General features: G+C 38.8%; 1 protein-coding gene across 1 annotated transcript; it reads left to right on the top strand.

Annotated features, from left to right (window-relative positions):
• Window positions 1–7,707: 7,707 nt before the first annotated feature.
• Window positions 7,708–10,194, top strand: LOC120257566 (receptor-like protein EIX2). Its single transcript, XM_039265022.1, has 4 exons — window positions 7,708–8,512; window positions 8,611–8,851; window positions 8,949–9,251; window positions 9,684–10,194. Exons 1-4 carry the CDS (start codon window positions 7,708–7,710, stop codon window positions 10,192–10,194), a joined length of 1,860 nt encoding a protein of 619 aa, XP_039120956.1.
• Window positions 10,195–12,384: the final 2,190 nt, after the last annotated feature.

The raw sequence follows: 12,384 nt of genomic DNA on the forward strand, positions 1-12,384 counted from the left end.
TATTTAATCATAAAAAAATTAAATTGGATAATAGTTAAATGGATTAATTATTTTTAATAATTATAATAAAACATATAATAATTAAATTAGACTTTTATTTAAAAATATTTAATTATAATAATAAAAATGAATAATTTTTGTTTAAATTATTTTTATAAATTAAAAAGTTAATTATTCTTAAATATAATGTGTTTTTTTTTATTAGTGCATAATATCTCAAAATTTGTTAGGAATGTTGTTGTGATTTTTAAAATGAGGAGAAGCCATGTTGATGAATAATGTTTTGGGTGGAAATTAAATATGTTGTTATGGTGTGTATTTTTTAAAAAAAATATTAGATTTATTAAAATTTTGGTGATTTAAAAATAACTAAATTTGGACATTTATTTATTTTAATTAACAATAATTAAATTGTATTTGTCAATTATTAATTTAAAATTTTATTTAAAAAATAAATACATCAATAACTCATTTAAATATTATTTATAAAAATTGGAGGCATTTAATAATTGTTTCTTTTTACAATTAAGATACATTATTTAATTAAAATACTCAAGGGTACAAAAAGTAAATTTACTAAAATTTTTCCCCTATCCCTCTCATATTACTATCCACATTCCCTTCAACCAAACATTACTTTTATCCCCATCTCCAATCCCCTTTCCCTATTCCTATCCCCATCCCCATCCCCATCCCTTCCCCCTATCCCCGTATTCTCATTCCTCCCAACCAAAGCGAGCCGTGGTGTGTATGAGTTCAGATGAGTTGACACAGGTCAACACGCGGGGCGGTCTGATTGGTGAAACATTCTTTCTACGCATTAACTCACGTGATTTGCACAGAGGAAGATTATTTGATAATGTGTTTGAAAGGTTTCAGATGACTTAGAATTTTTTTTTTAAAAAAAAAATAGATAAATCATTTTTATTAATAAAAGAGCAGTACAACAGATTCTATCCAAGATGGGTAGAAAACCAAATACAAAAAAGGACAACATAATCACTAGATGTAGTCACAAAAGTCAGATCTTTTAATTTTTTTTTTTAATAAAGTGAATAAACCACGAATTTATTAATGAAGAAAGAAACTGGAAAAATAAAGTACAAGTGAGAAAATAACAAAGCGTAACAAATAGAGGAAAAAAAGTAAGCAGTTATCCTCACTCGAGAGATGAGGAAAATAAGGAGCAGAGAAAAAAGAAAAGGAAAAAGGCAGGAAATCGCGTGTCAAGTCGACCATCGAGACGGAGGCCACCGAGGAGGCAGTAGCGAATTACTCTCGAAGTCGAGTTGGACGCCATATCGTCGGTGAAGTCGGCGGATCCGAGCGCAAAAAGTTTAAGGAGCGCTTTATCTTCTGAACACCTTCTGAGGCTTCTTGTTGATGAGATTCAGAATCTGCAGAAATCCAAGAAAGAATCATATAAGCAGTTTTAAAAATTATAGCAGAAAAAGGTGCACATTGTTGATGAGATTCAGAATCTTTTAATTTTACTGACAAAATTTGTATATAGTTTTTTTAAAATTGATAAATCACTTTAATTCATTGAATAAAAAAGATAGTACAAGACCAAAGAGACCAAATATACTAAGGAGAGAACACAAAAGAAGCAGAGACCACTAGAAGCGGAAATTGTTACAACCACTTAGAGACGAATAGACTCAACGCAACTGACAGAAAATGAAAAACTAAACTCAAGAAAGATCCCTGGAGCATACCCAGGGAGAAAAAGCAGACAAAACTTCTCCTTAGGTTAGCTTGTCCTTTTCCTCTTGATTGCTCGAGTCTGTTTGCTGCCCTAAGAACTCTAAAATAAACATTTTGCTAGCATAGTTAAGCTCTCCAATTTGGCTTTCTTCACATCAAGGGTTGTAGAAATGCAAGACATAATTTTAATAATGATAGAAGAGCACGGAAAGTAATTGTCATCATGGAAGATGCAAGCATTGCTCTTTAGCTAAATATTCTAGGTAAATTGCACTAGCAAGGAGATCCCCCACTTCCTTAAGAAAATGGGGAAGTCTAGACCTCCAAATACCTTGCAACTCATGTAGAGAGCATGATAGAGAAGGAAGATTAAATAAACAGGTAAGGAAATGCCAAATATAGACAACAACTAGGCATAGAAGAAACAGATGATCAACTGATTCAATAGCCTTATGACAAAGGACGCAAACGCAGGTGACTATCGGAAGTTGTTGCGTTTCCTAATTGCTAGATTCTCTAAAGCAAGGATGCTATTATTCTAAGCCAACCGGTTAAATAAATTGATTATTCTAAGCCAAAGAGTGTAGCATCCAGGCGCTATACTTTATGTTTTGCAATTCTTACTATTGTAACACCTAAGCACTAGATTTTCTATTTTGCATGTTCACGTTTCATTGAAACTTAATCCTCTTTTCAACAATTTTGTGCTTTTGATGTGTTCTTCCTTCAAATCATTCTCTTTCTTTCATACAATGTAATAACAATAAAATTAGGAGTAAATTTGATTCAAAATAATTCTCATTTAGTTCATCATGAATTAAAGAAAGCCTATATATTTAGTGCAAATTATACTCGTCGCACATCTTTTCTATAGTGATGGGATACTAAGAGGTCAAATATGTGACTAAAATGGTTCGATAGTTAGAAAGCAAATGGGAATTTAAGATAGAATAACTATTATATTCTTTTTTAATGTTTATTGTTAGTTTCGATGGGTAACTAGTGTGGTGATTTTCACTCAATATATCATGTAATGTAAGCACACGCACATAATCAATGTAAAATCAAACAAGTAAGAGAAATGAGACATACGAATTGGTTATTCATTTTCGGCACAACTTGCCTACGACTGGGGGGCCGAGCCCGAAAATAACAATATACTAAAAGAGATAAAAAAAAGAGTGCAACACTCACTCTCACTCTAACAATAAATACATGAACCCTCTAGATTGGCCGATGCCCACTCTCACTTATCCACACACTTTGATCTCTCTCCAGTGGCACATCCTAAATCTTAGAACAAGGTTTCTTATATAGGTGTCTCAACATCCCAAATATAGCGCCTCCCTCTTTTAGAATTTTCGAGGATTCTAATTTAGACATATTCCAAAATTAAACGTTGCAACTCTTGTTGTAACCGAGTTTGAAACGCTGCCCACTTGCTAATCCTGACTGAGTTCAAGATTCCGTTATAATGCAATCTTGCGACGCCTACAACCCTCCAGGTTATTCCAGTCCAAGTTGATGCAGTCAACTTCTCCGAGTTCTTCCTACCAACAACTAATTTGCCTCCTCACATCATATCAACAGGTCTCTCCCTGAGGGTCACACCCACCAAGGCACGCCTCCAACTCACCAAAGATGGCCTTCAATGATCTTTAAAATCTTTTTTCCAAACTTGATCTCCATTCATCCAAGTTTGGTATTCACAATCTCCAAACTTGATCTTTATTCATCCAAGTTTGGTTCATCAATATTCTTTTTACTAAACTTGATCTCTTTCCATCCAAGTTTAGCTCTTCAATATCTTCTAATCATGATCTTCATTCATGCAAGCTTGACTTTTAATTATCTTCAAATACATTTGTGCCTTCAAATAGATTTGTCCTTGGTCTTCAAATAGCTATGACCATAAATAGCTTTGTCTCCTTAATTAGTTATGACCATAGATATCCTTGTGTCTTCAAATGGATCCCCTTTCCAAAGATAGTTGTATGGATATTCTCCACATGCCTTTTGCTTGCTCCTCAAAAGATATATTCCAAGGTTTATGCTCTTACCAAAGATAACTTCAATATATTTTTTCCACTTGGTTCATTGAGTGAGATCCTCCAAATATAAGTTCTTATCAAAGATAACTCCATATGGTTTCTTGAAAGATTCTCCAAAAGTAGCACCAACCATGGTCTTCTAATCTTCAAGCCACATCATCATACTTTGCTAAGCCATCTTGCCATGTCACTAAGCTTGCTTTGTCATCTTAACTGGGTGTAAAATAATGCCAACTATAGAGCCTAGCCCTAACATTTACTAACAATAGCTTACTATTTTTTTCCTTTTTTATTTTTTATTTTGGATGAAGGTGCTTTATTTATTTATTTTATTATTTCTTTTGGGCTATCATTTTTTTCTTCATATTAAGAAAATTCACGGCAATATAAAATGCATATCATTGAATTTTTTTTTTAAATTTTTTATTCATGTAATATTTAGCAAGATACAACATGTTTATTATTTATGCAATGAAAGGCATTCATACTTCATTTTTCACAAATCAACGGTAGAATATAATCTTCATGGGTGTTAGGTCACTTTTTTTTTAAAAAAAATAAAAAATAAATAAACGAGGAAATTTATAAAAAATGATACAATACAAACCAAAACGAAGAAGCATAAAATAAATCTTATGGATCTTCTTTCCAGAGCAAACTTTTGGAATATCTGGCTGGAAAGAAATAATCGAATCTTTAATTTCACCTTTAATTCTTCTACTTCAATCCTTTTCAAAATTTCTCATTTATTTATTAACCGGTGTTCTGCAGCTAAAGATTCGATCCAACAAGCCTCCAGTGACTCCATTCAATCTGTCAAGCGCTCCCTCGATTTCTTGAGCACCAGATCAGCAGACCTCGCCAGCAGCTTAACACACCCCCAGCTCCACGAGTGATCCTTCTTGGCCTGTCTGAGCTGACTTTTGTTGCCTTTTGGTGGACTTCGTCATCTCAGGCCTCGGTCGGGGGTCCTTCTACTATGTTATTTCTAGTTGGTTCCTTCTTTTTTCTGTTATGGACTGGCACACCGCTGGTGTAGCTTCCTTTTTTTTCTAGCGTTTTTTGTTTTCCTATTTCTGTTTTCTTGTCTTGTTTGTTTGTTTTGTACTGGTTGTTTGTTGTTTGTGGTTCTGTTCTTTTTTAATAAAGTTGTGATTTATCCACTTTTTTTTTTTTTAAAAAAAAAAGAAGTATAAAAGACAATCCAGTGGCAGTGAAGGCTCATAAGAGACCAAAGCATCCATGAATCCAGATTAGATTGACTTCACAGTATCTTATTATGTTGTATTTTCACTCATAAATTTCGCAAGTAGCATGCGTAGGAGTAATTTTTTTAATGAAAATAGAGCCCACTTATGAAAATCCAGGGCTATTTGTCGGGTTTTTTTTTTGGGGGGAACATAATAATCGCATTTTTAAGTTTATACCTATTGATGTAAATGCTATTATTTGTAAGATTGACCATTTACTCATTACTTAGATCACTGCAACCCTTGATGCGACCAGACCATACCTCAAGGAGTCTCTCCAAAATATCAAGTGCAGTCCTAGCTTTTCGGAAGCAAGGTGTCTAGAATCCACTAAACCGCCAACTCCAGCAAGCAAGCCAAATATGTCCTCTTCGATGAAGCCTCTGTAGTCAGTACTACCCCTTTTCATCCATCTCTTGGATGATCTCCGTTCCCTCCCTCTTTCTCTGTTATCTCTTTGTTGTATTTCATTTTGCCCCGCATTTCACTTTTGGTGACCTGGGTCATTTTGTCTTTTATTGTGTTGTCTCTGTTCTTTTGTTTCTGTTTTTTTGCAATGCATTTGTAGAGGAAAGTACTTAATCCATTTATGTTGTTTATGGACAATAGTTTTTTTAAAAGTAATTTAAAGACTCTATATTGAATGAAAATATTTTTTATGGTTAAATATTAATAGAAATATTATGAATAATTCAGGTATTAATGTTGAATTTTTACTTTAAATGCATATAATGGAATAGTATAATCTTTAATTAAATAATATAATTGTTAATTATATCATGTTGATGAGAGAATAGAAAATTTGGTATAAATACCACCCAAAAAGGATATAAGAAAAATATCATTTTGCAAGGTCCAAACTATTCGGGACATGCAGGCCCGGGCTGCTTTAAATAGTTCCAAGGCTCCGCCTAAAGTCCAATTCTATTTGCATGTTTTTTGCTAAGATGAGCGGCCTAGCCTCTAAGAAAGGCAGGGGTGTGCACAAGCCTAGGTGGAGCAAGTGGGAGCGAGGCTCGTGCACACATGGGCGCTGGGACCACTTGCACACAACCACTACTCACACTCCTAGAAATGTGGCCTCACCCAAAATTCAAACTCTCACCACTTGTGAAGGGTTCTATTGGGGACTCGACTACCAATAGACCACTTGGTCGTTGGTAGTTCTGTCTGCACGTTAGCGGGCTGGTCCATTAGGCCAATGTAGCAGCCCATTGACTGAAGATTTAAAACATGTTTTTTTTAACTGCAGTCTCTAAACTAGACTGGGCAAAATATTAAAAGTTAAAAATTAAAACTAGTCTGGGCAAAATATTTAAATGTTTTTTACTTTTTTTTATACTGTGATATCTAAAATTGCTAACATGCTTTTTCTTGGTTTTTAATAGTCATAGATAGTCAACAACAATCACTTAATGAAGCATCCCAGAGGATTAAGTGCTCCATCAACTTCATGAGCGCAATTGTTTTGGATCATATCAACAATTTAGACCATAACCTAGACTTGGAGTTGCTTACTCCATCTGATAGCCTGGGCAAGCCTGTGTTACCAGATGGTACTCTTTGCCAGCCCAGCTATTCTCTTATCTTTTTTTTTATATTTTGTTGTTCTTTTCTCTTCTTTTTTCTTGAATGCCTCGCCTTTGGTGAGAGACTTCTGTCTATTTCTTTTTACTGAGTCCGTTTTGTTTGTCCTTTTACTTTAATAAAATTGTGGTTTATCCACGTTTTTCAAAAAAAAAACAAGAGGCGGTTATTTTCTGATAGATTATATATATATATATATATATATATATATAACTTTACTGTACTTGTCATTGTAATCCAACCATCAAAAGGCGCATAGATGCAAAGATGCATGATGTCATTAGAAAACCAAGTTGTGAAAGGCTACCAGATTAATTCTCATTCTCACAAGCACTTCGACGGCCATTTCTTCCCTTGCTATGTCTCATGGCCATCCATTCTTGACAGTGATATGATCAAAGATAAGCTTGTGTCCTCTAAAAATTATTATTAGTGTGTTGGTGTCTATTGCTGTCATCAACCTGTTTTTTTCCCTCCATCAATAGTACATGTTATTTTTTAAAAAAAAATTGATATTTCTTCTAGACTATTGCTACACAAGTGACATTTTTCAAACCTATCCAGTTAAGCAATAGAGAAAACATGTGTTCTTTGTCAAATTAAACCACAGAGGCTATTGTTCTGTAACCACCTAGCTCAGCTCATACAAGAAACTCTTTGTTTTAACTAACCCTTGTGTTACTACGTGGTTTTTCTCTATTTTGTTTGATATGGAACTATTTAGCATATCTTTTATACAATCCTAGATGAGAATCTTGGCAAAGGTATGACATGTATTGTCTCTGAAAACCAGTTATCTGATATAGAGTTGGGGGAAGGAAATCAGTTATTATTAATCACCAAATTTGAATCTTAACATTCAATCTCAAACTCTATGACTGTTTTATCATTCAGAACTTGAGGGCGAATTTCAAGTCAAATTCATGCTGAGCGGGGTGGCAGTTGCGTGGCCTCTCTTGCTTTTCTGTGTACATCACCCACTTCAATTAAAGCAAAAAAAGTACAATGTAGAAGACCATTGAATTAGAATGATTTTACCTTCTATATATGTATATAAGCTAGGAACTAGTTCTTCATTCATCTCCAACGAGTGTTTCTCATACTATCCAGCAATGTCTGTCTTCCAAGCATATCTGCTGCAACTGCTACTACTGCTACTTGCTTTGCAATGCAGTGATGAGCTTTATCACTGCAATGCAGCTACTCTGGTTCCCACTGCTGAACATCCTGCTAATTGTATAGAGAGTGAGAGAATGGCTCTTCTTGATTTCAAGAAGTACATCAAAGATCCAAACAACAAGCTCTCTTCTTGGACAGGACAAGACTGCTGCTCATGGGATGGTGTCCACTGTGACAACCAAACCAGCAACATCATTGCCCTGGAACTTGGGTGGTATCTGCAGGGAGGTGAGATATCTGCATCTTTGCTTCAGCTTCAACACTTGAAACACCTTGACTTGAGTGGCAACTTCTTCTTTGGATCACCTATTCCATCATTCATCTCTCAGTTCAAGGAGTTGAAGTACCTTAATCTTTCTGGAGCTGCCTTTGACGGACCCATCCCTTCTAGCTTTGGAAACCTCTCCAGTTTGCAAACTCTTGACCTCTCAAACAACTTTATTTTGAATTATGAACTCACAGACTTTCAATGGCTTTCTAATCTCACTTCATTGCAATTCATTGATATGAGTGCTGTGAGCTTGGAAAACATGTCTACCAGCTTGTTTCTAGCTCTCAACAAGCTTCCTTTCATAAATGAGATACGTTTGTCTTGGTGTGACATTGAAAGCTTTCCTCTTTCCATTCCACATCTCAACTTCTCATCTCTCTCCATTCTTGATCTCTCCAACAACCATATCTTTTTCTCTGAAGTTTCTTCACCATTCAACCTCCAAAGGCTTGAATATCTAGACCTCAGTAATAACTATAATGCTGTTAAAAATGAGCATGATTTTCAATGGCTTTCTCATCTCACTTCATTGCAACATTTTTGATATGAGTTTTACTCGCCTTAGGCAACTCTTCAATTAGCATGTTCCTAGCTCTCAACAAGCTTCCTTCCATAAATGAGATTCACTTAGACAACTGTGAGATAGAAAAGTTTCCTCATTCCATTCCTCATCTCAACTTCTCAGTTCTCTCCTTTCTTGATCTCTCTTACAACCATATCGATTTCTCAGAGGTATCCTGGGTGTTCAGTCTCACAAGTCTCCAATATCTAGACCTCAGTCGCAATGATCTTGATCGGGATCGCTTGTTCTCTTCTCCCGATCCTTTTAGGACAGCAATACGACTGAAAATAGTGGGCAGCCCAGTAAAAGTAAGCATTCCTGAGCATGGGCAATCTTTGCAGATTGCAAACTCTAGACTTGTCATACTTGAGTATCAACAAGAGACTGGCTGAACTTGAAGGTGTGTTTTCTGGCTGTCTTAAGGATAGTCTCACTCAGTTGTACTTAAGAGGTGTGTATGTTAAAGGAGAAATACTAGATTGGGTTGAGACATCAAGAATCCTCAAGCTTCTTGATCTCTCAAACAACATACTCTCTGGCTCTCTGCCTTCATCCCTGGCAAGACTTTCTTCTTTGGAGAAATTACTAATTTCTTCTAATGAACTAAATGGAACACTACCAGAGGAGATTGGAAAACTTGCAGAGCTGGTATATTTGGATATTTCTGATAATCAGCTGCATGGTGCTATATCTGAAGCCCACTTTGCTCAACTTGAGAAATTAGACATGCTTGATCTATCCCTTAATTCATTGGTTTTCAATGTGAGTTCTGATTGGGTTCCTCCTTTTCTTCTCCAAGGATTAAGCATCAGCAATTGTTCAGTGGGTCCAGAATTCCCAACATGGCTTCAAAGGCAACACAAGCTAAATACACTTACTATGTCACATGCAGGGATTTCAGACACCATACCTGACTGGTTGGGGAACTTGACTTCTCACAACCTTGCCATTCTAGACCTCTCTCATAACCAGATTGAAGGGATTATACCCAAGTCATTGAATTTCACCAACATGTATCGCATTGACCTCTCTTCAAACCAGTTTTATGGCCCTCTGCCGGTATTTGCCGGTTCTAGTATGGTGCACATAGATCTTTCAAATAACTCCTTTTCAGGTCCTATCCCTCCAAACATCATTGATGAGTTAAACCAGGTCTTTTTACTGTCTCTCTCCATGAACAAATTAAGTGGCAGTATTCCTAGTTCATTTTGTCAAATGAGGGGACTGATGGTTATTAATGTGTCTAAGAACCAAATCTCTGGTGAACTCCCTGATTGCTGGTCAAATATGTCTAAAATATCAGATATGAATTGGGCAAATAACAACATATCTGGATCCATTCCTTCTTCGATATGTCGTCTTCCTGATCTTCGGACACTAGCATTGAGCCACAATGCAATGCTTGGTGAGTTCCCTGTTTCAATGAAGGATTGCAGTCGATTGGCCGGCCTGGATCTCAGTTACAACAACTTCACTGGAAGAATACCAAATTGGGTTGGACAAAACTTATCAAGTTTAAGTGTTCTCATCTTAAAATCAAACACTTTTACTGATCACATCCCAGAAGAAATTTCTCAACTTGAATAGCAATACGTACTGAACGAAGTACACTGAGTTACGCATTGCTGGAAATCTGGAAAATCCCTCCGGAAGTCCTAGAGTGGTTCCCAGGTGGCGTCGGATTCAAGACCTCCGTTTGGCGGTAGGTCTGAGGGTGGCAGGCTAGCCGCTCATCTGCCAAGGTCGCCCCTATAGGCAGAATAACTCCTTCCAAAAAGCACTCATAAAAACGGGGTCTCGGTCGGATACGATGGTGGAAGGGAACCCATGGATTCTCACGATGTCCCGGATGAACACAAAGGCAACTTGGGGTGCGGAAAACTGTGGGCCCAGGGCGGAGAAATGGCCGTTCTTGGACAGGCGGTTGACGACGACCAGGATGGTTGTTTTCCCAGAGGATGGTGGCAAGTGGGTGATGAAGTTGAGGGACATGGAGTTCCATATCTTGTCTGGAATGGTGAGCCGTTGAAGTAAGCCTTGAGGGGTAGTGTTGAATGGCTTGGTGGACTCGGGCAGATGGCGCAGTGGCTGATGTAACTCCTTCACCGAGCAAATGGAGCTCCGGCCAATAAAACACATTTGGCAATCGAGCAAAGGTGTACTGGATGCCCACATGCCCTCTGCTGGTCAAGTATGGAATCCTCGAGCAAAAGAACACTGGAGTGTAGTCTCGGCAGGGGACCAAAGACGCAACCCTTATAGAGCAGGACGCCGTCCCTAATGGAGTAATGGGGATTGTCGGCAGGGTGGTCCCGCATGGAACTGAAGAGTTTAATTAGTGCGTGGTGATGTGTAGTCAGGCCGGAAAGCATCCCATAATGTTGTGACGGGCGGGTGACTCACGAGATGGTGTGTATGCTTGGTGAGTGCAAAGGGAGAGCGCCAGCGGGACCGTCGTAGACCCCGGGTTTGTAGAGGATGTCGGGTTGCAGCCTAATGCCTTGGTGAGCCAACACTCATCGCTTTCGGGGTCTGTATGGTCTGGTGGAGAAGGGCCCGTAAGCTCTGGTGGTCGGTGAGAACGGTGAATCGCCGCCCAAGGAGATAGTGTCACCACTTCTTGATGGATTCGGTGATGGCAAACATCTCCTCGGGTCAGATGTGGACGAGCTTGGAGCTATGACTCAAGAGCTTGTCAAGAAGGCGATCGGGTCGGCCCCTTTTGGGCTAACACCGCCCTAACACCGCCCCTATCCCACTTCCGACGCTGGCCGGTCTCGAACCCTCAAGGGAGAGAAAAAGTCGGGCACTGGAGGACCGGTGTCGTAGTAATGGTTGCTTTTAGATTCTGAAAAGCAGTGGTGGCTTCGGGCGACTAAACGAAGGCTTCTTTTCGAAGAAGGTTGGTGAGCAGTATAGTGAGTGTGGCATAATGTCGGATGAAGCGTCGGTAGTACCCGGTAAGGCCCAAGAAGGCCCGTAGTTCCCGGACAGACTTTGGAAGGGACCACTCCTGGATGGTCGTGATTTTTGGAGGGATCAACCATGACCCCGTAACGATACACCCCGTGATTCGATATAATCGATCCCGAAAGTCGCCGAATTCACACTTCGCCGCTTTGGTAAATAGCCGATGAGATCTGAGAAGGGTGAAGACTGCATGCAGGTGCTCGACATGGCTGACCCAGTCCGGACTGTAGATGAGGATGTCGTCAAAGAAAACCAACACAAAACGACGCAAAACATCCTTGAACACCAAGTTCATAAGCGCCTGGAAAGTTGATTGGGCGTTGGTCAGGCCGAAGGGCATCACCCGGAACTCGTAGTGGCCTTCATGGGTCTTGAAAGTCGTCTTCTCGATGTCCGGAGAGTGAATGCGCACCTGATGAAACCCGGCACGGAGGTCCAACTTGGAGAAAACCTGTGCACCGGTGAGCTCATCGAAGAGTTCCTCCATGATTGGTATGGGGAATCGGTCCTTGATGGTGACCGCATTCAGCGCGTGGTAATCAACGCAGAACCGCCAGCTGCCATCGCTCTTCTTGATGAGCAGGACCGAGGCAGAGTAAGGGCTCGAGCTAGGGCGGATGATCCCTTCCACGATCATCTCCCTGACGAGCCTTTCTATCTTCGCCTTCTGGAAATACGGTAATCTGTGATGGTTTAACATTGACGGAGGTCATACCTAGAAGCAGGGGATGCGGTAATCCGTGAGGTCGCTGGGGGGTATCCCTGATGGTGAGGAGAAGACGTCCGAAAACCGTGATAGGATATCTC

The sequence above is a fragment of the Dioscorea cayenensis genome, unplaced genomic scaffold (assembly GCF_009730915.1).
Source record: "Dioscorea cayenensis subsp. rotundata cultivar TDr96_F1 unplaced genomic scaffold, TDr96_F1_v2_PseudoChromosome.rev07_lg8_w22 25.fasta BLBR01002186.1, whole genome shotgun sequence".
NCBI classification, from domain to species: Eukaryota; Viridiplantae; Streptophyta; class Magnoliopsida; order Dioscoreales; family Dioscoreaceae; genus Dioscorea; species Dioscorea cayenensis.

Coding starts and splice junctions, on each gene's coding strand:
- LOC120257566 (XM_039265022.1), top strand. CDS start 7,708: ATGTCTGTCTTCCAAGCATATCTGCTGCAACTGCTACTACTGCTACTT. Junction 8,513..8,610: donor GCTTGAATATCTAGACCTCA/GTAATAACTATA, acceptor TACTCGCCTTAG/GCAACTCTTCAATTAGCATG. Junction 9,252..9,683: donor GAGATTGGAAAACTTGCAGA/GCTGGTATATTT, acceptor TGCCGGTTCTAG/TATGGTGCACATAGATCTTT.